The sequence below is a fragment of the Cervus canadensis genome, chromosome 23 (genome assembly GCF_019320065.1).
Source record: "Cervus canadensis isolate Bull #8, Minnesota chromosome 23, ASM1932006v1, whole genome shotgun sequence".
In the NCBI taxonomy this organism is placed as follows: Eukaryota; Metazoa; Chordata; class Mammalia; order Artiodactyla; family Cervidae; genus Cervus; species Cervus canadensis.
In genome coordinates this window covers 1294904-1321314 of record NC_057408.1, presented here as the reverse complement: position 1 = coordinate 1321314, position 26411 = coordinate 1294904, and the positions used below count along the sequence as shown (strand labels likewise).

The 26411-nt window shown below is 46.0% G+C and overlaps 2 protein-coding genes across 6 annotated transcripts in view; both read right to left on the bottom strand.

The window, feature by feature from the left end:
• SLC14A1 (solute carrier family 14 member 1 (Kidd blood group)) overlaps nucleotides 1-3082 on the bottom strand; it is a 52105-nt gene extending 49023 nt beyond the window's left edge. The window contains exon 1 of the mRNA XM_043444437.1: nucleotides 3064-3082. The gene's annotated coding sequence lies outside the window, so the exon portion shown is untranslated. The remainder of the gene's footprint in view (nucleotides 1-3063) is intronic.
• Nucleotides 3083-9650: 6568 nt separating this feature from the next.
• LOC122425557 (urea transporter 2) overlaps nucleotides 9651-26411 on the bottom strand; it is a 28391-nt gene continuing 11630 nt past the window's right edge. For all 5 annotated transcript variants that reach the window (XM_043444035.1, XM_043444038.1, XM_043444037.1 and 2 more), the window contains 8 exons: nucleotides 25184-25343; nucleotides 24317-24506; nucleotides 23873-24001; nucleotides 22817-23009; nucleotides 19767-19914; nucleotides 19002-19136; nucleotides 17895-17944; nucleotides 9651-11063 (listed from right to left, as the gene is read on the bottom strand). In XM_043444035.1, coding sequence (XP_043299970.1) covers nucleotides 10863-11063; nucleotides 17895-17944; nucleotides 19002-19136; nucleotides 19767-19914; nucleotides 22817-23009; nucleotides 23873-24001; nucleotides 24317-24506; nucleotides 25184-25343 — 1206 coding nt within the window. In that variant the 3' untranslated portion in view covers nucleotides 9651-10862. The remainder of the gene's footprint in view (nucleotides 11064-17894; nucleotides 17945-19001; nucleotides 19137-19766; nucleotides 19915-22816; nucleotides 23010-23872; nucleotides 24002-24316; nucleotides 24507-25183; nucleotides 25344-26411) is intronic.

Genomic DNA, 26411 nt, shown 5'->3' with positions numbered 1-26411 from the left:
GATTGGCCTTCTCAAGTCACTTGGTGATGCTTGTAGAAATGCCGTTTCCTGGTCCTCTTCACCTGAGAGATGCATGATCTGGCCCTCAGAGAGCTTTTAGCATATGGAGAAGATGGTTTAGTGAACAAGTCATGGTGTGATAGATGCACAGGAAGCCAAGTCATGGAGGTGCTCTCTGCTCATACACACTTGTGTTCGGGTGAAATCCTGCTAAACTTCTCTATACCAGGGGGATGAGACTGGTAGGGGGAAGGTTGGCTGCTCTTTTCTCTACTGTGAAGGGTTTTGCTTGTTGACCATGAGTAGGGTCTCCTGAGTCTTGCCTTGACTCTAGTTGGGAGAGCCATGGACATTTCCCAGGTTTCCTGGCCTTCAGAGTGGCAGGTGCCGCCTCTCTCTGCATATCCCTCTTCCCGGGTTACTTGCCTTTCTCTCTGTGTGGTCCCTTGGTGGTCCCTTGAGTCACATTGCTGTCTCAGGCTGTCACCATGAGGAAGGAGTTTGGGAAGCAGAGGGGAACTTTGAAGGTGTTGCCATGGGAGAGAGCTCAGCCTCCGGTACGGGCCCAGTGTAGAACCGGCTACGTAATTCACAGGTCCAGGGCAAAATGTAAACGTGGGTCTACTTAGCCAAAAATTAAGACTTTTGAGATGGTGATACAATAGCATTAAACCAAGCTGGTAGCCCACGTGACTGCAGGGCCCATGCCCAGGAGGCCAGTCTCAGCCCAGGAAACGAGACTGACTGTACATCACTTTAACTTGCAAATGACTTGCCTCTCAGGGGATAAGGTGGTCTGTGTAGGAGAGAACTGGGGGAAGAAGAAGATAGAGGAGGCAATGCCCTATTTTTCTCAACATGGCTTAGAGAATTTACTTGAGTAGAACTGTGTCTGAGTTTACTTGAGTATAACTCTCTCTCACTGCTCCTGGGGAAGAGGGTGGGGTGCTCTGGGGCATACGAATCCCAGTCACTATCCACGGGGGCCTCGGAGCCGGCTCCTATTGAGAACCTGGGACCAAGGCCAAGGAGCCAAGCTGGGGTCCCAGGGGAATGGGATTCTTAGGCTCAGGAATGGTGGTGGACACTCTGACCCCTGCCCCAGGCTCTCTGTCCTGCCCTCCTGTTCCTCACATCAATCTTTCCCCCTGCTCTCTGCCTGCTCTGTGCCAGAGTAGCCACAGACTGGTTGAGCACCAGTGTCTCTTGGGGAGTTTAAAAACAAAAGGACCATCAGATGAGCCTTTGGTGGGGCCAGGAGCACAGCTAAAATATGTCTAGGTTCAGAGGTTAAGAATTGGACCCCAGAGCCAGGACAACTGTCCCTTGACAAAATAATGCTGCCTTGATTCCTCCCACATGACGCTAAGTCACTTCAGTCGTGCCCAACTCTGTGAAACACTATGGGCTGTAGCCCGCCAGGCTCCTCTGTCCATGGGATTCTCTGGGCAAGAATACTGGAGTGTGTTGCCATGTCCTCCTCCAGAGAATCTTCCTGACCCAGGGATCAATGCTGTGTCTCTTACATCTCCTGCATTGGCAGACAGGTTCTTTACCACTAGTGCCACCTGGGGAGCTCCCACCTGATAACTGTCTGGAGAACCTTCTCCCTGCAGCCTCCCTTGTACCCATCTTCAAGGGCACCGGCCTGCAGCCCAGCATTCACAGCACTGAGCACCCTCCACGCTTTCTACTGCAGGGGTCCAGACTTGGCTGCATGTCAGCTTTCCCCAGGAGCTATGAAAACTGCTCCTTCCTTGGCCCAACCTAGAGGTTCTGATGGAGCTGCTCTGGACTGTGGGCTATGGCCACTGAGGTTTTTAAATGCTCTGCTCCCTTGTAACCAGACTTGCAATCATTTTGAAATGTATGGAAACATCAAATCACTGTGCTGTGTACCAGGAACTAATAGTGTTATAAAGCAATTATACTTCAAAAACAGACAAACACTCATAGAAAAAGAGACCAGATTCATGGTTGCCAGAGATGGGGAGTGGGTGGGTGGCTGGATGAAGGTGGTTAAAAGGTACAAACTCCCAGTTATAAGATAAATAAGCACTAGGGATGAGATGTACAACACAATAAATATAATTAACACAGCTCCACATTATATATGAAAGTTAAGGGAGCAAATTCTCCAAGTTCTCATCATGAGCAAACAATTTTTTTTTCTATTTCTTTAATGTTGTATTTATATGAGATAATGGATGTTCACTAAACTTATGATCATCATTTCATGAAGTGTGCATGCCAGATCATTACGCCGCACCCCTTAAACTTACACAGAGTGGCGGGTCACTTGTATCTTGTTAAACTGGAAGAAAAAACTGCTCTGCTGTCTGATTTGCTCTCTTCCTGCCCCCATGACTCTCCTTATCACATCTGCCGAGGCCACACCATGGAGGACAGTCTCTCTCTAGCATTCTGGTGGTCCTCCTGGTGCAGAAGCAACCAGTGGGGACAGGAGTGAGAACCACCCCCGTCCCCATCCCATTCCTGGCTCTGCCAAGAAGGGTGGAACCTCGCTTTGGCACCAAAACCCACCTGCTGTTTGCTCTCTCCCACTTAGAGGACCACCTGGCCCACCAGCACATGCTCCCTGTATTTCTCTGTGTTGGGCTTTTCCCCGTCTTCTTTATTTCTTTTTTCAACTTTTAAATGTTTTAAAAAAGTGAGTGAAGTCACTTAGTCATGTCCTACTCTTTGCGAACCCATAGACTGTAGATTCCCAGGCTCCTACGACCATAGAATTTTCCAGGCAAGAATGCTGGAGTAGGTTGCCATTTCCTTCTCCAGGGGATCTTCCTGATCCATGGATTGAACCCAGGTCTCCTGCACTGCAGGCAGACGCTTTACCATCTGAGCCACCAGGGAAGCCCCTTTCTTTATTTCTTATCGCAGGCGTCTACATGGCCAGGATTTCCTACACATGGGTCTTGATGGAGCTTCCCTTCCTGCCAGTATTTCTGTCCGCCTGCGGCAGCAGCTGCTACCATCACTGCCCTCCCAGCCCTCCACGCCCTGGCCACCCTGCACCCGGCAGCCTGCGACCTCATCCTGTACCTGCTGGCACAGCACCCCTGCAGCTCCTCACCTCTCGTCACTCTTCTCAGCCGGACCAGTGCTGCCTGTGCCCACAGAGCCGGGGAGGCGGGCTCTGGGCCCAGGGCAGCGGGGGCGGAGGTGCTGGCCACAATCCGCTGCTTCATGCCTCCTCCTCGGGGCCAAGGCCGCCCACTCGGCAGGCTTCCGGGGCCAGTGCAAAACCTTGCTTGTCTGCCAGCTATTTCCTGTTAAGTGGTTTCATTTTTCTTTATCTAGTCTCCTTGGGGGCGCAGGGCTGGGACCCAACAACCCTGAGAATGAGGCAAACCTTTTCAAGGATCCTCTGTGCCTCCTGTACGTGCCCCCTCCTGCCTCCGCGCCTCAGGCTTTTCACTGTAGCGGAATCAGGCCCACTGCTCCTCATCAGAGTCCACTGGGGGACCAAGGGCAACAGGGCCTTGTAGTGTGCTGGAGTGACTCTGCTGGGAGTCAGAAAAATAGGGCCCAGGAAATGGACACCCAGCTGTCTTCAACTTGGGTTGCCCGTTGGAACCACACCAGGAGTTTTGAGAAATACCTGTTCCCAGACCCACTGCTGACTTAATTGGTCTGGGGGTGGGGCCGGGCATCCCGGATTAAACACTGCTAGCAGTGATTTCAAAGTCTGGATCTTGATCCAGCAGCATCCCTATAATCCAAGAGTTTGTTAGAAGCTCAGATTCTTGGCTCTACCCCGATGTGCTAAATCAAAATCCTGGAGTTGAGGCTCAGGGATCTGGGTTTTGATAAGCACCGTAGATGATTCTTTAAGGCACAAGGGTTTGCAAATGGGGATGTGTTGGAGTAGGCAAAGGGGAAGGGATGATTGCAGAGAGCATCCCGTTTCAAAGTCTATACCAGTGGTTCTCAAAGTGTGGTCCCTGGACCAATAGCATGAACATAACCTGGACACTTATTAGATATGCAAACTCACAGGCCCTTCACCAGACCTACTGAGTCAGAAACTCTGGGCATGTTGGACATGCTTTCTCAGTGATTCTGATGTGTGCTTGAGTTTGAGAGTCACTGGTCTCCCATCTACTTGCCTCACTTGAGACCATTACATGATTTGTGTCCGCACCGTGGCGGCTCTGTAGGGAAAGGATGGCAGCCAAGAACAATTGTAGAGGCTTGAAGTTATTACCCATAAAATGATGACATGCTTAGGGTGAGGTGGTGCATCTGTTATGAAGAATTCTTTCCTTAATCACTCTTCAGGGAATGTCTACTGGGGGAGGCTACAGGCAGGGAGTTTTGGAGGCAGGATTCTGTGAGCTGCCCACCCTTCCCCGAGCACCTGTGTGTGTATTATATGCATATGCCTGTGGATGTGTAACAGGTTTCAAGTTCCCCCAGAATGACTGCACGGGCTCTGTAGAGAGAGAGAGGGAACACAGAGGAGCCAGTTATTTCCCAGGGCTGCTGTGTGCCCACCTGTGGGGTAGTTCTGTGAATAATAGAGACAGAAACAATGACAACCATTTGTGTATATGCAGAATACTGTCACATGTATGTATGAGTGTGTAAGTGCATTGTGTGCATGTATTGTGTATCTGTACGTACATGTGAATATGTACCAACTTCTGTGTTTAGCCTATGTGTATACATCTATGTGTGTTTATATGTGCGTGTGTGTGAGTGTTGTGTGGGTGTATATGTTACAACCACGATCCTCACAGGACTTATAATCTAACTGGAGAGGAAAAACACATTTAATTGAAATAGTCACGTTGTGCCCTGAGCTCCACGATACTGACTTTAAAGAAGGCATTGTTTAAACTTTTGAAGAAATTGTCCTAAAACAGGTGGTGCTCTTCTCTGGTGAGGTAGGAAGAGGAAGGATTGGGTAGTTCAAATGGAGAAGTGAGGGGGCACCTTTAGTGCACCCCCCTGGGTGCCCAGCCAGTCCTTTCATCTTAAAGCCTTGAAAGGGTTCTGAGCTGGCCCCGCTGGCCCCAGACACCACATTTTAAAGAAGACCCCCGAGACGATGCCCAAGCTCTGCTGGATGTTTCCAGTCACTGGGACTCTGCCTGGGACTGTGGCTCCTCCGCCTCTCCAGGGCCCACGGCCCCGGTGTGGACTGATCTGTTTCCAGGGCTTCTTAAGTAGCCTTCACATGAACACTGCTCTTAGGTGGGTACAGACCTTATTTTGTAGACGATGAACTGCAGGCTCCAAGACAACCCCCCAGCCAGTAAGCAATAGAGAGGGGCTGGATCCAAAACCAGGCTCATCTGAATTCAAAGCTGAGACCTTTTCATATTGACCTCCTGACTTGCCAACAAGGTTTGATGACTGTAGGAGGCTACGTGGATTTATCGCATTTCTTGTAGGCTCATGGTCTTTCTAAACTCAGTTCATATCCTCAATTCCTACATCTTTCAATTATTAATTTGTTTGTTTCCCCCTTCAGTTCAATCAGTTGTTGCTTGATGTATCTTTTTTTAGAAAAATTATTTTTATTTAAATTAAAAAAGGATAAAGAAAAAGTACAGTGAACACCTGTTATCCACCACCCAAAATAAGAAAAAAAAAGATTACCTGGTTCTCTTTAAAGGACCATTCCTTTGTTCTTTCATCAAACAATGGTAATGATAAACGGAAGCATTCCCTGTTTAGGTACTCTTACTTGGCAACTACAAAAGTGGTATTTCACCTTATGTGTGTCTGCTCTATTTAACTGGAGGGTGAAACCGTTAATACCAGGCAGACAGGAGGGCCTGTAGCAGCGTAGACCTTCGGACGTGCATGTGATAAAACACAGGCCTCACAGACTAGCCCCAGATCTCACTCTTTCAACCCAGGACCCACCCTGACCAAGGAACTGACTTTTTCTTCAAATATTGGGCAACATGATCTGGACACAAAGAGTAAACAGATTCAGCAGTGGATCGAAAAAAAGTACAAAGTCCAGATTAAAGTTAAAAAAGGGAAGAGTGCAGATGAGCCCGAGAACAAAATGGTAGAAGTGAAAACAGGCCTGAGCGACTGCTTGTGAGTTTGTTTTCTGAACTTACAAGTACAGCTGTGGAAAACCTGGAAAACATAAAGGCAGAGAAAAGTAATAATTCTGCCCAGTCTTGTGGCAGCTTTCTGACTGGGTTTTCAAAATCCAAAATGTACACACTTTTTTGCCACCGTAGCATTTAGTACTTCGCCACGTGAGAACACTACTTCCTCACTTAAGGGCTATATACTATTCTACTTCATAAACTGAAGAGGGTCTAACATTTAAATAGGAAGACTAGAGACCCATACAGGTTCATCTTTTTAAGTCCGATTCCTCTTTATAAATGCCTATGAGACGCATTCAAGTCAAACTCTTCTAGAAAGTGTTAGTTTACAGTCCCAGGATTAGTTTGTGGAGGATCTGTGGATTTCGCTTTTGGAGTTTCACAGCTTAGCAGCAGATAAAGGCAGCATTTACTCCAGTGGTTTTCAGCCCTAGCTCCAGGCTAGAATGACCCAGGCCCTGGACCCAGTCCAGCCTACCCAGAATCTCTAGAACCATGTGTCGGTCTTTTTCTAACCACCTCAATGACTCTGTGAAGGACAGTTGGGAACAGCACTGAGCTGACAATCTGGGGGCATAAGGGCGCCCTGCCAGTGCCCAAACCCACCACTTTGCACTTTTTGTGAGAGGGTGGTCTGGGCCAAACATAGCCTCTCAGTGTCATGACGGGGGATTCAAAACTATCAAGCCTTTAGCATGTTGGGCTAGTTACATGGAGTTTGTATAACCACCTGGTTATTGGACAGGTTTCGATCAGCTTAACCAGGTCTATATGATTTGACTTAGCAAATCCCTTATATAGCAATTCAAGAATGCTGGCTTTTATGGGTATCAGATAAGCATGAACACTGGCAAGAATCAGAGGTGCTGGTTTTACACTAGCCTTTTGTTTCCTCTTCTAGGAGGAGATGTGTAATCGAATCGTCAAGACCATGTCTGGAATTGCAACCTTCTCATCCCGGCCGCAGCCCATCAGAGGAGACAAGGCTATGATGTGTGTTCTTTGTCCCTTGAGCAAAAAGGAGGAGGCTGCGTGGAGAGCAGTTCCAGGCACCCCGAGAGGAGACACTCTGTATTTTGAGGCTGATTGTTTAGCACACAAGGGTTGATGATGACTGTGTACTGTTGGCCTATTCTTTTTACATCATTCTTTATACTTTTTTGGCCTTATATTTCACTTTTCAAGGTGTTATGATTGATATCCCAGCTTTTTTTTTAGATCTGGATTTGTTTATCTTATTTCATCCTCTCACATTCAAACATTTATGCCTTTCTGTTTTAAATGTATTTATTATAAATAGCAAATTGTTAAGTCTCAAAAAAAGTGCAACCTAAGAGTCTCTGTATTCCAGTGGTGAATTTAATAGGTAACTTTTTTTTTTTGGTCAATTAGGTACTGTCTTATTATATCTAATTTCTACATTTTGTCCTTCTGTTTATTTTTTTGTGCTTACTATTTATAATATTTTCCTCCTTTTCTGCTTTCCATTGTAAAGATAATTTTTCTTCTGGTTCAAAATTTGTAATTCTGATTTTGTTCTCATGGTGGTTGCCCTTATCAGCCATGTTTATTCCTCCTGTGGACTTAGTAAACTTACCAATTTTTGCACAAGCTAAGTACTGTAATAGGTGCTCATGCCTTTCTCTCTATCCCACTCCTTGCCATCATTTAATATTCCAGTTCTAGGTCTATTTCTTCCACTTCTCCCCTTTGGTCCTAATGATCGATAAACAATTTGGTCACCTCACATTTCTTCTGTCTTTTGCAGCATTTCCTGGTTTCATTTTTCTCCCTTGTTTGGATGCTTCCACTCAGATTGTTTTCAGTGCAGTTGTCTGTGGGTGAATCTTATGCCTGAGGACACTTTTGTTATTCTCATTAATGACTCCTGTGTGTAGAGTAGTATCCAGGCAGCTTCGCTGGATTGAATATTTTGGCCCTAGTCTTGGAGTCTCTGGTTAGGAAGTCTACAGTATTTCTCTTTTCTCACCAAACTGACTTGTCTGTGGAGTACTGGTGAGCTGGCCATCTGGGAAAACTCAGATTTGTGATCTGTTGATTTCTGGGGTGTAAATACTCCCATCCTGCCTGATTTCCAGCTATCTAGGCAATGCCACTAAGTGAGACCCTGGAGGGATGTGTTCATAGAGGGATCTGTATAACCAGAGCTCAGATGCTGCTTGGAACTGGCTCCTCTCTCCACTGTTGACACAGAAGTGAAGGGCTGTGTTGCATGGGCTTCCTTGGTGGCTCAACAGTAAAGTATCCTCCTGTCAATGCAAGCGATGTAGATTTGATCCCTGGGACAGGAACATCCCCTGGAGAAGGAAATGGTGACCCACTCCAGTATTCCTACCTGGGAAATCCCATGGACAGAGGACCCTAGCAGGTTGCAGTCCCTAGCGTCTCAAAGAATTGGATACACCTTAGTGACTAAACAACAACAAGCAGAAGAACTACTTGGGTAGCCTCTAGATGTTGTACATTTCGTAACTCAATTCTTGTTTTTAAATCCCATCTATTTCTACCTTGCTTGGTATCCTGGGCCAACTCAACTTGCTTTACAGTGGAGGATATTGAAAAATTTAGAACAGCTGAATGGATTTGTTAGTGGTCAGTAATCAGAATGGCATGCATGTAGAGGGTTTTCTGCTCTTAATAAAACCAGATTATAACACTTTAGAGGAAAAGGCACGAAAAGTGGTATTTTAATAGTTCTATGTCATCACTTAGACGTTCTGGGGCAGCTGAGAGAGCTGCGAACATAAACAGCCTTCTGGTGAAATTCCCGGATGCTGGATCCTCAGAGAGCCATAACTCCCTGGTCATGAAAATAGAGCCCGAGACCTTCTTGGCCTCCAGGTGTGATCACAAACTCAGAGGTAGCCTCTGGAGTGTGACTTGCTCCCATTTCCTATGTGGACATTTGTTTCCAGAGGTGCACCATTTTCCTGGAGAAGCTATAATTGGTTAGATATAATCTGGAAAAGAGGTAGGCAGCCCAGGATTCTTGGGCTGGTGGAAGAGGACTGGGATCCTAGGGCTGACACAGGAAAGAAAAAATCAACGCAGACACCAGCTTTTGCTAAATATTAGATTTATAAAGAGTTTGTCCCCTACACACTGCTTCCTTCCTTCATCTTCTGCCTTAGGTCCTAACCCCATCATGTTATCCTGGAAGTATGGAGGGCGTGGACATTGAGGCACTGTAAGTTCACCCCTGTTCTTGGGGGGAATGGGTGGGAAGGCTGAGCCACATGCCCCTTTCCCACAAAAGGGTCCTGTGTTTTAGGAGCTCAATGTTATAACCAGAGCAACTAAATAACATTTAGTTACTGGTCATTCAAGAGGTGCTGGATTAGTCATTTTAGGGCACAAGACTCTCCCCTAAAAACTGGAATGAGGTGTAACAATCAGCATTTCAACTCAAATAGAAAACAATGATTATGGTCATTTCTGTATAATTCTCTTTATAAGCAAATCAAACCTTCTTCTGATAACTTTCAACCTATCCTCATCTCTTTTTTCTAGAGGGGAGGACTTTTATTGTTTTGGACTTTATATAATACAGTCATTACAATGAATATATAGCTGTTTCTTTCTCAGTGTTAAGACAGAATGTGTGGCAAGTGATCCTGTGGAAAGAGGTAAGAGTATATCTTATCTGTTCATCCTCATGATATACTCTTTTCAAATATATGCTTGATCATAGAACAGGTGAGCCCCACTTTTAAGAAAACCCACACCAACTTGCAAGCTTAATCATTTAATGAGTATGCTTATGAATATTATAAAAGGAAACATATTTGTTTAAAATATGATTTAAATGTTGAGAAAGATCACTTTTCATTTAATGACAATTCTAGTAACATTTGTGATGTAAAGGATGGCATGTTGTCATTTCCAGTGGACTTAGGTTATAACCCCAAGTCAGAGAACATCACACATGTTCATGTGTGCTCAGTCGCTCAGCTGTGTCCAACTCTTTCGACCCCATGGAGTGTAGCCTGCCAGGCTTCTCTGTCCATGAAATTTTCCAGGCAAGAATACTGGAGTGGGTTGCCATTTCCTACTCCAGAACATCGCATGACTCGAGAATAAATCTCCACACAACGTTGAAATTGTCCTGCCTCTTCTCCTGGTAGCCCTTTCATTTTCTACTTAGCTTAAAGTAATTATTTATTGGTCATGTTGACTTGTCAGGTTAGAGGAAAGAGAAGGATCAATACTTCTGAGGTGGAAGGGACTGCAAGACCCCTCTCTGTCATGAAACCAGTAAGAAATTGGAGCTGGGAAGGGGGATGGACCCAGCTGAGTGGTTGGAGTTCACTCGTGGCAGAGCTGGAGGCAGATCCGCCCTTTGCCTTGTTGGCTAATTTCCTGATACTGGACATCACTGCACTAAATGACTGATGACAATGTCACCCATCTCTGTCCCCTTCCTGGTGAGTTGTCCTTAGGGATGTGGTTTATTTTGCAAAAGAGGGAAGCTTCTCCTCAAAGGGAGCTCTTATGGAGTGAGCTATAGGTATAAAGTTGAAAGTAACCATATTTTTGACAAATATTCTGCATCTTGGAACAGAGAGCTTCCTGAATAGTGACTGCATGCATATTCCCCTGTTCTTGGGAATAACTAGGGTGTAGGCTTGCTTGGGGGCAGAATCACAGAACAGACAGGAGAGCTTAAGTGGCCTTCAGCCTCGGTACCTGGACACCCTGCCAAAGGTTGAATTTACAGAGCCATGTATCGGAAAGGGCAACTTAGGAGACATCGTAAGCCTGGTACTTTGTGATGGTCGATGCTCTTCTGTTTTTCTCCTGGGATAGGTAGTAGATGCGGTTGGCCTCTGGGTAGGTGACTCTGCTGAGTGGGAGCTTGTAGATGGCGGGGTTGTTGGTCGTCAGGAGCAGGAAGGTGAGTGCAGAGAAGCAGAAGGGCCAGGTGCAGGGCGGTAATCCAAACTGGGGGGGAGGGGAAGACAAGAGGAATCTTGGTTATATCAGATGCCCGTGCTCATTTCATCAGCCTTTCTCAACCACCTACCGTCCTGGGTGGAGACGGGGAGGCTTTGTGGGCAGTGATTGCAATAGTGCTTAACTCATGACCAATATAAATCAAATAGTGCTGGGGGGAGGGTCAGTCTCCACTGACAAGCACATAGTCTCCAAAATGCAGAACCCTACCAGAACCCTCTTATAAAGTGTCTCTATGTAGAAGACACATTTTTCTTGTGTGTCTGGCCAGGCTCTGCCTCCCACTATAGGACTTGTGGCCATTCTTCACCTTCTCCACAAGCCCCTGTTGAAGGAACAGCATTGGCAGCCATTTTTTGTTGTTGTTGTTGTTCAAAACTTTTTTCTCTTTGTTCATATCCGCTTGGACTAGAGATAAACACGTAGCCCAAATATGGCTTCCCTTAGGCAGACAACCTGGGAATAGAATCTCTCTCTTAAGAGTTTGAACTAAGAGACACAGAGACTGTGTTCAAAGGCTCTTGATCAGAAAAGGACTCGAGAGCCAGCCAGTGCTGGGTGGATATTTGGGGGCCTGTGTGCAGCAGAAGAAACCCATTCCAGAGAGACACAGGAACAGAGCAGACATATGGAGAGAAGCAGAGACATAACACCTGAGTCCCAAGGAGCTAAGACCAAGAGGGACTGCACCTCTCCTCAAGGGCACTCCCATCCCCAACAGCCCCTCTCCTGATGTTCCTCTGGTTTTTATTCCTTAAAATGCTTTGAGGCTTTTAAATACCCCTCCTCATTCTTCATTTGGGATAACCTTAATAGCTTATTAGCAAAGAGCCTGAAAATCCAACTATGAAGCAAATCAAACCAATGCCCCTTCTCCCCAACACATCCTTTTATCATAAGCAGTAAAAACTTCAGGGAATGCCATTGAAGGAATGAGGCCAGATGTGTGTGCGTGTTCAAAGATGACCCTGCTGGGTGGGACTTAAGGAGCAATGACAGCCTCATATCAGAACTGTAGCCTTAAGGAACACCCACGACTGATGATTTCCACTCTGTGAGTATATCCAAAGCCCTGCTAAGACTGTGTGGGGTATTTGGGAAAGCACTCCCTTCAAGTCCTACAGTGGGAAGGATGTGGGCTGGGAGTTCCACAGACCCAGATCCAAATCTCAGCTCCAGTCACCTTTGCGGGAGCCATTTCCTCTTTCTGAAAACTGTTTCCTCAATAAGAAAACAGGCATATAGCTATCTACTCAAAGAGTTGGTGCCTCGTGCATACTAAGTGCTCAATAAATGGTCTTCACTTGCCCTCGTCCAGCAGAGGGCAGCCCTGTGAAGTGATGGGGCTGCACATGCCGGGGCCGATTAGAAAGCAAAATTGTGCGGCTCCTCAGTGCCCTCTTCTGTGGAGGCGTGAACAGTCTCATAAATGTCATTCAACACTTTTATACCCTGTTCCTCAAGGAGACTGGGAATTCCTTTAGAGTGAATTAATAGCCTGCACTTTTTTGTATCCCTGAGAGTGGGCAGCCACAGTGTCTTAAACATAGTACACACACAGAAAGTGAACATGATTTTGTTTTGAAAAATGTCTAGATTGAGTGGTGTAACCTGTAACCTCTGTGCACATAGAGGAAGGGGCCATTGACCACAAGCAAAATGGAAGCCAAAGCCTCCCATTTGCATCCTTCCAGTATCTGGTCTGAGGAAGGACACATAGCTATTGGATGGACAATTAAGTGAAAGAATGGGGCAAGAAAAGATGAGAAAGCCTGGAGCAGACAGGAGCCTCAGACACCAGGCTTCATCCTGTTTCTGGTGATTGTTTTAGCCCCAGATCTAATATACCCCATGGCGGGGGCTCACTACCTTAGAGTTTCATTCATTCCACATTTCTTGAGCACCTACTATGAGCTGAGCACTGTAACAGGCACTAGAGATAAAGACAAGAATACAATCAGGCCCCTGTTCTGAAGGGGCACAAGGGCTGAAGGTGGAAGAGGACTGGTGTGTACTAGACTTGTCTCAGTGTCATTTGTCATATGCAAAATGTCATATGTCAAGTGTCATAGCAGATATGCACACAAAATGTGATAGGGCCCAGAGCAGGGACTTAATCCAGCAGGGGACACAGGATGGTATCAGGGAAGGTCAGTTCTATTGCTTAAAAATTTACTTCCTCTGCTATGTGCAAACCACCCAATGTCACTGAGGGTGGAGGAGAGATTTAAACAGGAGAGATTTAAATCCCCATCTTCACCCTCACCTGTAGGACCATCAGGACTTTTCCTGGTTGCCTGTGTGATGAGCCTTCAATGCTTATGGAAGGGGAGGCATCAACTGTAGGCTGAGCCCTGTGTACTCTGCAATGGGGCCTGGGCCCCTCCTGTGTATATGGGGCTGGGGCTGGCCACGTGGCTCCCCTGGACCTCACAGGCCACCTACATTGGTGCTGAGACAAACAAAGGTCCTCAGACTGCCGCGCAAGCCCTCAGCCACCAGCTCTGGCTTCTCTCGGACTTGGCTCCCTGTCATCCCAGAAACCTTGCCTCATGACACCAGACCCAGTAGCTGCTGTGGGATGAACAAAGATGTACACTGGCCCACAAGTTAACTGGGTGTTGATCCATAAACATAAGGAAAAATTAAATAATGATGTTTTAAAATTAATTGTGGAGGAGATTTACTTATAAGAAACTTACAAAATATAAGTCTGATTTATAAGATCATGTTCTTCACACTGTCCTATAAGCAGGCCCACTGGCCCCCTGACCACAGGATCTGATGGACTAATGTGGACATTTCCACTTTTGAGGACTGGCTTCTTCTGTCTAGTAGCTGCTGAGGAAAGTGTGATTTGAGACAGTTCAGTTCAGTTCATTTCAGTCGCTCAGTCATGTCCAAGTGTTTGCGACCCCATGGACTGCAACGCACCAGGCTTCCCTGACCATCCAACTCCTGGAGCTTACTTAAACTCATGTCCACAGAGTCGATGATGCCATCCAACCATCTCATTATCTGTCGTCACCTTTTCCTCCTGCCTTCAATCCTTCCCAGCATCAGGGTCTTTTCCAGTGAGTCAGTTCTTCACATCAGGTGGCCAAAGTATTGGAGTTTCAGCTTCAACATCAGTTCTTCCAATGAATATTCAGGACTGATTTCCTTTAGGATGGACTGGTTGGATCTCCTTGCAGTCCAAGGGACTCTCAAGAGTCTCCTCCAATACCACAGTCCAAAAACATCAATTCTTTGGTGCTCAGCTTTCTTTATAGTGCAACTCTCACAGCCATACATGACTACTGGAAAAACCATAGCTTTGACTAGATGTTGGCATCTTTGTTGTTGGCAAAGTAACGTCTCTGCTTTTTAATAAGCTGTCTAGGTTGGTCATAACTTTCTTTCCAAGGAGCAAGCATCTTTTAATTTTTTGGCTGCAGTCACCATCTGCGGTGGTTTGGGAGCCCAAAACAATAAAGTCTGTCACTATTTCCACTGTTTCCCCATTTATTTCCCATGAAGTGATGGGACCAGGTGCCATGATCTTAGTTTTCTGAACATTGAACTTTAAGCCAACTTCTTCACTCTCCTCTTTCACTTTCTTTTTTTTTTTTAATATTTATTTATTTTTTTTGTCATACATTGATATGAATCAGCCATAGATTTACATGTATTCCCCATCTCTTTCACTTTCATCAAGAGGCTCTTTAGTTCTTCTTCACTTTCTGCCATAAGGGTGGTGTCATCTGCATATCTGAGGTTATTGATATTCTCCTGGCAATACTGATTCCAGCTTGTGTTTCATCCAGCCCAGCATTTCTAATGATGTACTCTGCATGTAAGTTAAATAAGCAGGGTGGCAATACACAGCCTTGACGTACTCCTTTTCCTATTTGGAACCAGTCTGTTGTTCCATGTCCAGTTCTAACTGTTGCTTCCTGACCTGCATAAAGATTTCTCAAGAGGCAGGTCAGGTGGCCTGGTATTCCCATCTCTTTAAGAATTTTGCACAGTTTGTTGTGATCCACACAGTCAAAGGCTTTGGCATAGTCAATAAAGCAGAAATTGATGTTTTTCTGGAACTCTCTTGTTTTTTTGATGATCCAGTGGATGTTGGCAAGTTGATCTCTTGTTCCTCTGCCTTTTCTAAATTCAGCTTGAACATCTGGAAGTTCACGGTTCATGTACTGTTGAAGCCTGGCTTGGAGAATTTTGAGCATTACTTTGCTAGTGTGTGAGATGAGTGCAATTGTGCAGTAGTTTGAACATTCTTCACCATTGCCTTTCTTTGGGATTGGAATGAAAACTGACCTTTTCCAGTCCTGTGGCCACTGCTGAGTTTTCCAAATTTTCTGGAATATTGAGTGCAGCACTTTCACAGCATCATCTTTTAGGATTTGAAACAGCTCAACTGGAATTCCATCACCTCCACTAGCTCTGTTCATAGTGACGCTTCCTAAGGCCCCCTTGACTTTACATTCCAGGACATCTGGCTCTAGGTGAGTGATCATACCATCGTGATTATCTGGGTCCTGAGATCTTTTTTGTACAGTTCTTCTGTGTATTTTTGCCACCTTTTCTTAATATCTTCTGCTTCTGTTAGGTCCATTTCTGTCCTTTATTGTGCCCTTCTTGGTATCTCTAATTTTCTTGAAGAGATCTCTAGTCTTTCCCATTCTGTTGTTTTCCTCTATTTCTTTGCATTGATCACTGAGGAAGGCTTTCTTATCTCTTCTTGCTATTCTTTGGAACTCTGCATTCAAATGAGTATATCTTTCTTTTTCTCCTTTGCCTTTTGCATCTTTCTTTTCTCAACTATTTGTAAGGCCTAGTCAGACAACCATTTTGCCTTTTTGCATTTCTTTTTCTTGGGTGATGGTCTTGATCACTGCCTCCTGTACAATGTCATGAACTTCCATCCATAGTTCTTCAGGCACTCTATCAGATCTAATCCCTTGAATCTATTTGTCACTTCCACTTTATAATTGTAAGGGATTTGATTTAGGTCATACCTGAATGGTCTAGTGGTTTTCCCTACTTTCTTCAATTTCAGTCTGAATTTGGCAATAAGGAGTTCATGATCTGAGCCACAGTCAGCTCCTGGTCTTGTTTTTGCTGACGGTATAGAGTTTTTCCATCTTTTGCTGCAAAGAATATAATCAATATGATTTCAGTATTGACCATCTGGTGATGTCCATGTGTAGAGTCTTCTCTTGTGTTGTTGGAAGAGGGTGCTTGCTATGACCAGTGTGTTCTCTTGGCAAAACTCTGTTAGCCTTTGACCTGCTTCATTTTGTACTCCAAGGTCAAATTTGCCTGTTACTCCAGGTATCTCTTGACTTCCTACTTTTGCATTCCAGTCCCCTATAATGAAAAGGACATCTTTTTTGGGTGTTAGTTCTACAAGGTCTTGTAGATCTTCATAGAATCGTTCAACTTCAGCTTCTTCAGCATTATTGGTTAGGGCATAGGTTTGGATTACAGTGATACTGAATGGTTTGCCTTGGAAATGAAAAGAGATCATTCTGTTGGTTTTGAGACTGCACCCAAGAATTGCATTTTGAACTCTTTTGTTGACTATGATGGCTACTCCCATTTCTTCTAAGGGATTCTTGCCCACAGTAGTAGATATAATGTTTATCTGAGTTAAATTCATTCATTCCAGTCCATTTTAGTTCACTGATTCCTAAAATGTTGATGTTCACTCTTGCCATCTCCTGTTTGAACACTTCCAATTTGCCTTGATTTGTGGACCTAACATTCCAGGTTCCTATGCAATATTGCTCTTTACAGCATCAGACTTTATTTCCATCACCAGTCACATTCACAGCTGGGTGTTAATTTTGCTTTGGCTCCATCTATTCATTCTTTCTAGAGTTATTTCTCTACTCTTCTCCAATAGCATATTGGGCACCTACCAACCTGGGGAGTTCATCATTCAGTGTCCTATCTTTTTGCCTTTTCATACTGTTCATGGGGTTCTCAAGGCAAGAATACTGAAGTGGTTTGCTATTTCCTTCTCTGTTGGACCATGTTTTGTCAGAACTCTCCACCATGACCCGTCCATCTTGGGTGGCCCTACATGGCTCATAGTTTCATTGAATTAGACAAGGCTATGGTCCAATGTGATCATATTTGTTAATTTTCTGTGATTGTTTTCCATTGTCTGCCCTCTGATGGAGAAGGATAAGAGGCTTATGGAGGCCTCTTATGGGAGAGACTGACTGAGGGGGAAACTGGGTCTTGTTCTGATGGGAGGGGCCATGTTCAGTAAATCTTTAGTCCGATTTTCTGTTGATGGGTGGGGCTGTGTTCCCTTCCAGTTGTTTGACCTGAGACCAAACTATGGTGGAGGTAATGAAGATAATGGCGACCTCCTTCAAAAGATCCCATGCACGCATTGCTACACTCAGTGCCCCCAACCCCGCAGCAGGCCACCGCCGACCCACTCCTCCACCAGAGACTCCTGGACACTGACGGGCAAGTCTGGGTCAGTCTCTTGTGGGGTCACTGCTCCTTAAGATCACATATTGAAAGAAAGTGAAGAGCTTCCCTGAAGGCTCAATGGATAAAGAATCTATCTTTTCAGTATTTCAGATGCAGCCTTGCAGAGATTGCAGAATCTCAGTGAGGTGGCTTAATTTTTTCCCTGTATCTGATACATCTGCATAATCATCCTAGCAACCCACGATGGAGGATCCACAATGCAAATGATTTGAGACAAGAGAGATGGATTGGGGAAGGGTTCTTGGAAGAGGGGCTTGGGGGGCCGAGAGAACATGGGGGAGGGTGTGAGGCATGTCCTTAGCCCTGTTAACTCACCACAGACAACATGTTAGCCAGGGCAGTACCGAGGTAGGCTGCAAACAGTGCTGCAAGGGAACGAAGAAATAGTCAGGAAATCAGCAGTGCCTCAAGTTTATACATTCTCTCCCCATACATTTTATGCCACAAATGCTATCTCTCAGGTTAAAAAAAAAAATTGAGTTACATTTCCATTGCTTGGCAGCTTTGAAAAGTGTTAAATTCCAGGCAAATGCCGGCATAACTAAGACGCAGATGAACTTTGTTAAAAAGGACCAGAATTTAGCTGTTACAGTTCTCCTGGGTCCTACCACCTTGCATTCTAGCAAAGGAACATTTAGCAGCATAAACCATAAGTGAACATTTTACTATACAGCCAAGGCGTGTGAATCCCAGAACTCCCTGCTGGGATATTTCATCACAAGTTATTAACATAATATGGGTTTCCAGGGAGGAACAGCATTCTGTAAGCTTGAGGAAGACCAAATATGCTTGCTGCCTCATCATCTGGGCTTTGCGTGTTGAGGGCATCGCCAGGCTAGCCACTGGGGAGACCCAAGAGCTGGTGGGAGGTCAGGGTCTGTGAAAATGGGCCACAGTAATTGGGATTTGCTTCTGAACCCTCAATTTCTCCACTAAAAATATGCCAATGGTTCCTAGGATATTAACAACAGCAAACCTTTATTAGAAAGTCACTGAATACCCCGACCACACACCTATAAGCATTATTTGAAGGTCCTGTGGTCACTGTTTGGGTGTTTAAGATTAACTGCTGTATCTGATGTAAATCACCCAATTCTCCATATAAAGATTAATTTACACAAGAGTTGCTTCAATCACCAGCCTGGAAAGCAGCAGTCACAGACAACAGATGAACAATCTCCATCAAAAACTGTGTCTTTGTGTGGCTGAACACTTTGCATCCAATGAAAATGGTTTTTAATGTAAACTATTGTAATGTCAAGAACTATTCAAAATAGTTTAAAATAAAAATCCCTTTATAAAGCAAACAAATCCTCCCATTTATCTTTGGAGGCTCAGCAGAAGTTTTGCAGGTGGTTTCCTTGTGGGCATAGACGCTGGTGTCATTTGAAGTGGATAGGGAACTCTGCACGCAATACCCACCACAGGCGATGGCGAGGAGGTGCGTCTGCCAGGTGATGACATAGAACATGCCTCCTATGGCGATGCAGGCCAGCGAGCTGTTGAAGCCACACAGTCCGAAGTAGATGGAGTCAAAGGGCGTCGCGAGAGTGAGAGCTGGGGGAGAAGACAGGCTGAGCGCTGTGTGGGATCACGTGGGCCCACTAGCCCTGAAGTCCCCCGCTGTCCTCAACCCAGACAGTTATCAGTACCCCCGGAGAATTTATGAAAAGGACTCCCGACTATTCAGGGGGAAAACATCTAAAGGAGACAAATGGCTTTAGAGTCACATGCATATCAGTGGTTCAGCTGGTATGGGTATGAGACTCTTTTAAGTAATGATCTGAAGTTTGATTGAACAGTGCCAGAAGAAGGAGGGTTAAGGTATCAACCTGAATGTTCTCTCATGGAGAACAAGCTTCTTATCATGATTAGAGATAAGGCTTCCAATATAAACACACCTGGAACAAGCTCCTCCCAAGCTTTTAGTTTATCCAGAGGTGTAAGTGAGCAGAGCTTTTCTCTGGATGGGGTTTGCTCAGCGGAGCAGCAGGGTACAGCACCCAAAATGCAGAGAACAGGTGACGTGGAAGGAAGAAGAGTTTACAGGAATAAGCAGGTGGAGCAATGAAGACACACGTCACCATTTTCTTTGGAGCTGGCCCCAGGCACGACATTCTTGCAGCTCATTAATAAGGGACCCATTCATAAGGCCCATTAATTAAGTTAATTAATAACAGCACTAACCTGCTAACATCCCAATGGCAGATCCGATTGCAGCATGCAAGCAAATTAGAGGCGATGATATGAACAAAGCTATGAGGAAAATGCCTCCAGTCCAGGGGTTATCACAGCCGTACACTTGGCCGATTCCAACAGGGATGGCTCTCAAAAGCTGCAGGTCCAACAGGATCACATGCAATTATGGAGGCAAAAGAGACAGCTTGAACCTTGGCTGGAAAATATTTGGTGCCAAGCCCTCCATACTAACATTTTGCAACAGTTTTCCAAGATATTTTCAGTTAATTTCACTTCACAAGGAATACAAGATTTATTGTTTTAATCTTGAGTTCTAAGAACAGTAAAGGGTTAAAATGTTGTTTCCTTTATTTAGAAACATGAGTGTAAGGCACTAAACTCCCAGGCTCCTCTGTCCATGGAGTTTTCTGGGCAAGAATACTGGAGTGAGCTGCCATTTCCTACACCAGGGGATCTTCCCAAGCCTATGAATCAAACCCATGTCTCTTGGATCGCCTTCATAGGCAGGCAGATTCTTTACTTTCGCACTACCTGGGAAGCCCTATAACCCTGAAACTCTCCTTTAAAAGCTCCTGAATAGCTGTGGGGAGTTGGTTCTTGGACAGGAGTCCACGTTCCACCCTGGTCGCTGGCCTCTGAAATAAAGCAAACTTTCCTTTCCTACCAACGCTTGTCTCTTGAGAACTGGCTTTTGAATGGTGAGCAACTGGACTTGGGTTTAGTAAAAATCAGTGTGCTGTTCATTAGAAAATTACTAGATGGCTGATCAGAGTTGGGATTGAAAAACTCTTGTAACATCTTTTTTTTTTAAAGCTAAAAACATGCATAGAAGGCCAAATATTAGATGGGAAGATGGTTCTTTGTGCCAAGAACAGCATGTCTGGTCATACTGGTGCGGTCCTCTGGATGAGCAACTAGACTTGTATCCACAGAGGAGCCCCTGGGCGGGTGGTACCCTGGCATGTGTGGGTTTTAGTGGTAAAGCCATCACGTGGTGGCTGATGGGGGAGTGCCCTGATGTGTCCGGCCTCCGTGTGTCTCAGGTAGTGAGTGTCTGTGGACGAGAAAGGAAGTCCAGAGTCCAGTGTCTTGTGGGCACTTGCACACGCACCCTGAAGTTTGGGAAAAGATCCTGGGCACACAGGCTTCCCCAGTGACTGAGATTGGGTTTGTGTTTTGAAGGGTGGCCAGAGGGACTTGAGCTAGGAAAACGTGGGAGGGGCTCTGGGCCTGCTGGGGGGCATTGGGTTCATGCTCCCCTTGTTTATAGTTCATGGTGAAGCAGGTCTTCCCTCAGCCCACGTCCTCCAAGGCCTCCACCTGGGGTGCTGGGGAGGGAGGTCTTGTGGCTCTAGGGCCCTCACCCACATCCAGACAGGATTGCAGTGGTCTAGTGGGCCACCCTCTGGGCTCAGTCCCCCCGTACCCTAGGACAGAGAACAGGACAGGACTCAGACATCGGCTCTGCGGGGGACAGCGGGACAGACGGAGTTCTGGATGGAGGCAGTGGCTGGGCTATCTGGTCCCCAGCCAGTTGCAGCCTCCGGCAGGCTCTCCCATCACCAAAAAGCAGGGGAGCTTGCAGAACCTCAAAATCCTTGGGAGCCCTAGACCCTCTTTCTAACATCTACCACTGTTTTCCCAAACTCAAGGCTCTAATTGTGACTGTCAAAATGACAAGACATACTCACCATCATCATAATCCATTCAAAATTAGCCAGAAGAGTATTTCTCAAAGAATAATCACCAAGCATTGACTCTGTCTTTCCTGGAACTTTGGGGCTTCCAAAGTATTTGTACAGAATTTTCCATTTAATTTTTTTTTGTTTGTTTTTTACAAAATTCCTAGTTGTCTTTCCTATGGAAACTGTGGTTTGGAGAATGCAAAGTATCTCAGACTTTCCCTTTCTACCATCATCCCCCCATAGCCATGCCAGTTAGAGCCATTTTGACTTGAAGATACTGATTGGGGGAATATTGTGAAAGGGAAGCGTGAAGGTCTGAAATGCTAACATGGCATGTCTCTCATATTTGGCTCATGAAGGTATACATACACACACACATACACATCAACAAGCATGGGGCTAATGTGAACACGTCTCTTCCTAGATAATACATCTTGAGCAAATGCAGGGCTCTTTTTTCCATGCCATCCTGCTGTCTCCCTGAACTCTCAGAAAAACTAGACACCATTATGTCTGACACAAAGTCCCTTCAACAAGCCCAGGTGGCGTTGTGGTTAGATGATAGACTGCTAATAACAAATTTCAGAGTGAGCGCTGGTCCACAGAGCCATTTAGTGTAACAGTAGAGGACCTCAGAGAAAACGTGCCCAGTTTAAGAAAGAAGGTTGATGGGCACATTTCTCCAGGCTGACTTACAGCTTTTAGCCTAGTTTTTTTTTTTTTCAATCTATCTTGGCAGACTTCCAGAGGCCAGCGTTATATACAGAACGCTTACCAAAAGCTTAAAAAGCTCTGCTAGATGTTTCTTAGTGGAGGAACACCTGTGTTTTAAAGTGGGCGATGCCCCAGAGAGCGAGGGGAACCCGCTCCCCAGCCTGGAGCAGAGACTTCTCCAGCCAACAGACAGCAGTGTGGTGTGCACGTTGTCAATGATTCAAAGACATTGAATGAGAAGAAAAACGTGATGTAGCTTGGATTGAACTGGAGTAAGGGATCAAAAAGGCTTAAAAAAAAAAAAAGACAAAAGAACCCAAATCTAGAAGTCAGGAGGCTTCTTTTGATTTTACCCCTCACTCATTAGCTGCATGACCTCAGGCAGTCTCTTAACCTGGCCTTGGTCTCTCTCTCAGGCTATGACAGGACAGAGTGGGGCCAGAAATGGCCCTTTTAGCTCTTAAAAAGAGAAAAGAAAAAGCTGGTGGCTAATGTGATTTTGTAGGTAGAGTGCCTTGCACTGAATGACTGGTAATAGGTATTAATATAACTGGATGTTTCTGACATGCAAAATAAGTACATGCCACTTTAACACTGGGTGCGGGCAGGCGCTGCCCTTCCACCGTCCACGATACCTACCAAGGGCACTTGGATCTCTGACCAGGTGATGTTGGGCACAGAGGAGACCGGCTGCAGCAGCGTCGTGGGGAAGAAGAGGTTGTAGTGGCCCGTGGCCGCCAGGTACAGGGTCACGGCGATGTTGAAGGGCAGCGTGAAGACCGGGAGGTCCCACTTGCTGAAGATGGTGCCCAGGGCACTGGAGAGGATGGGGCTGATGGCAGAAGCACAGGAGATGCTGCTCAAGAAGCCCCCTGGCCCTGGCGCTAGACTGAGTGGGACAAGGGGGCTCCCCGAGCCTTCTCGGGGGAAAAACAGCTGGTTGGCTCCCTCTCCCAGCCTGACTGGCGCTGGGCAGCCCTTTCCCTGGGCCTTCTTCCTCCACCCCACACAGCAACAGGGCGGGTGCCCAGACTCAGCTTCAGAAGCAGGTCTTTTGGGGAAAGTCCTAAGGCAAGGGAGTCACAGAACTTCCTTGAAGGGCCTTAGGGCTCCCTCTGCAGGCATGAGCAGAGAGGACAGACCAGCGAAGGGGAATCCCATTCATTCATTCAACAAATGTTTGCGGAGGAGCTGAGGGCGATCCTGGCCGGGGTGCCCTGTGGTTTCTGCAGGGGAAGGAGGAGCTGGGTCTGGCCCCCTGAGGGCTCTGGGCAGTGACTGGGCCTGCTGTCCACCCTGGGAGGTTGTCCTGGTAGGGTCATGGGGTCCGAGGACAGGGCAGTGCTGGGGAGAAGGGATGAGAAGTTTTCCGGAGAGTGACAGGACCCCATGGCTCTAAACCCTCTGTGGACCTCAGTTTCCTTCCCTGTGCTCTGGTGGGGTAGGGCCAGGGGCTCTTTTAGTTCTCAAAAAAGAAGAGTAAAGGAGCATAGGTAATGAAATACTGTGTGTGGAACGCCTAGCACAGCGGTGCTATCACTGTACAATGTCAGTAATTACTTTTAGATGGTATTTCTGATGTGACGATATTTCTAAGGAAATGCTGCTTTGAACTCCTGTTTAGACGGTCACAGAGTTAGGGGACAAAGGTGGGCAGCCCTTCATCTGCACCCAAAGCTTCAGAAGCAAACTTACCAAGACATGGACATCACGATGACCGGGAGTAGAAGCCACCAGAAATAGTCGCCTTTGTCTGAGAACACGGCCATCAGTAGCCCAACCAGCACCCCATTATAGCCGTGAAGTCCAGCTGCGATGGCGGACCTGGCGGGGGGAAGGCTACTGAAGGGGGGGTCCCCTGTGGCCCAAAGCAGGGCACAGCCCCCCTTATTGTCTTTCTGAGTCAGGCTTTTCTCAGCTGGAGCCTCACCATACACACTTTCCGATCATCAACCCTTCACCGGCCCCTGGACAACGTGCGGTTTTGTAACCAGGGGGTAGTTGTTTTAGTTATGAGTCACCTTCTTTGAGGAGTTTCTGAGCCGTGAGCCAAGCAGTGAGGATGGGAAGCTGGCGAAGGGTCCCCTCAGGGAGCTACCCCTGGTCTCAGGCCGGGACCCTGGATTTCCTGGGACTCACTTGTCCTGACTCAGGATGAGGGCTGTCAGGGTGGACACCACGGTGCCCAGGCAGCCTGAGATGGCCCACCAGGGGTTCTGGATGAAGAGGCCGAGGACGATGAGGATGCCGCTGAGAGGGTTGTTCACAAACATCACCTGGGACGTGCCCCGGAGCACCCAGTCAAGGAATTGGAACACTGGGGATTTGTCTGAAAATGGAATGGGTCAGGGAGTCAGTCAAGGCTCAGTTGTGCCAGGTGAGGCCCCAGCGGGTGAGAGGGTGAGGGAAGCTGGCAACCAAGGTGGGTCCAGCCCCCTGATATCACCTGCCATAGAGCGGGGTGAGGAAAGAACCCCAGAGGGTGTCTGACTGCCCAGAAAACCCTTCAGGCCCATTGTGAGCTGGCTGTGGTCTGTAGGTTGTTGTTCAAGCAGTGGGTACCCTGCACAACCTGTGCCCCCAGGAGAATGGCCTGAATTTTCAGGAGGATGGATCCAGGTGCCGACTGTCTGGCCTGAGCTCTGGGAGACTGCTAATGGGAACCTGTCAGAACAGTAGACACATCTCTCCCATAAGCCATTTCTAGGTGGGCATTTTTCTAGAAAGCTGGCTCTAGAATACCAGTACTAAAAAGTGACATTCTGAGGGGGTATTGGCAAGAGCATGACTGTTATGTTCAGAGTTGAGAGCTCGCACATCTATGGGTATTGGCATTTACATTACGAGAGTCCATATGCCTGTAACAGGGAAACTCCTATCCAATCCTATCCATGGAAACAGGACTCCATCCCATCTATAGAGATCCAAGCAGCGTGTTTCCTAGAGGATGGCCAGAGGGGACCCTGTTAGGGGTGGGACCAGGGGCTGCTCTAGTGGAGCGTTTACCTTTAAGACCCTCCCCACACTCCTTCATCTCTCCGGTGATGTACCCCAGGGTTTTGCGGACCCTCTTCCCGATGGCAGCCAGGGAACTCCGAATCCAGGAAGTCTTGGAGATGCCTGTTTCCACCTTTATCTCGGAGCTGTCCTCCATGGTGTCCAGATCCTGTCCAGGGACAAGAGACGGGCAAGAAGCCCCCACATTCTGAGCTTCTCACACTGAGGAGTGAAGTGCTTACCAGGTGGCAAGCTCAGATTTTCATTTGATATTTAGTGAAATTGCTATTTAAGCATCTTTGTTTCTGTAGACTAGAATATCTTTTGTTTCATTTGACATGTTACTTCATTTAATATAGGCAACAACCTTGTACCATCGGCATCTGTATCATTTACAGATTCAATTAACTGTGGATTAAAAATATTTGAAAAAAATTTCCAGAAAGTTCCAAAAAGGAAAACTTGAATTTTCTGCACACTGGCAACTTTTTATTAATACGTATCATTTACATTGTATTTACAGCTATTTACACAGCATTTTCATTGTATTAATAATAAGTATTGTAAGTAATCTAGAGATGAATTAAAATGTATCAGAGGATGTGCATAGGTTATATGCAAATATTAATACTATGCCATTTTATGTAAAGGACTTGAGCATCCACAGATTTTGGTACCCACTGGGGATCCTGGAACCAATCCCCCATGACAAGTGTAACAAGACTGTAGCTTTAGCCTCATTCTGTGGATGAGGTCTCAGGCGTGGATGGAGAGGTTCGTTTCTCCTTTATAAAGGTCAAGGTCAAATGATAGAATTTAGATTTACCCACAAATTTTTAGATTCTTTTTTTTAAAAAATATTACTTCTAGTATACCACACTCTTTCCAGAAGATAGTACCTCCCCAAACGCTAGTATGTCTCGTCTTTAAAATTTAACTATTCATAAAATTAAACAAGTAAAGATTCTGTTTTGAAAATTAACACCAGCTTATTTCCTAAATACTTGAATGCTGGATTCTGAAGGACAAACACAAGATAATCAAATAAAAGAAGCAGCAAATTTTATAAAGTGAACTGAAAAATAGACATCTTTATCCCACATAATTATGTTTCTAGAAATATGAATTCAAGAAAAGTTTGCCTAATCCAGAGGATGTCTTTTCTGAACCAGGTTTTTCTACTCTGCGGCAGGCTCTGGGATGCGGGTGCCATCCCTGATTTGGGTCACTCTTTACT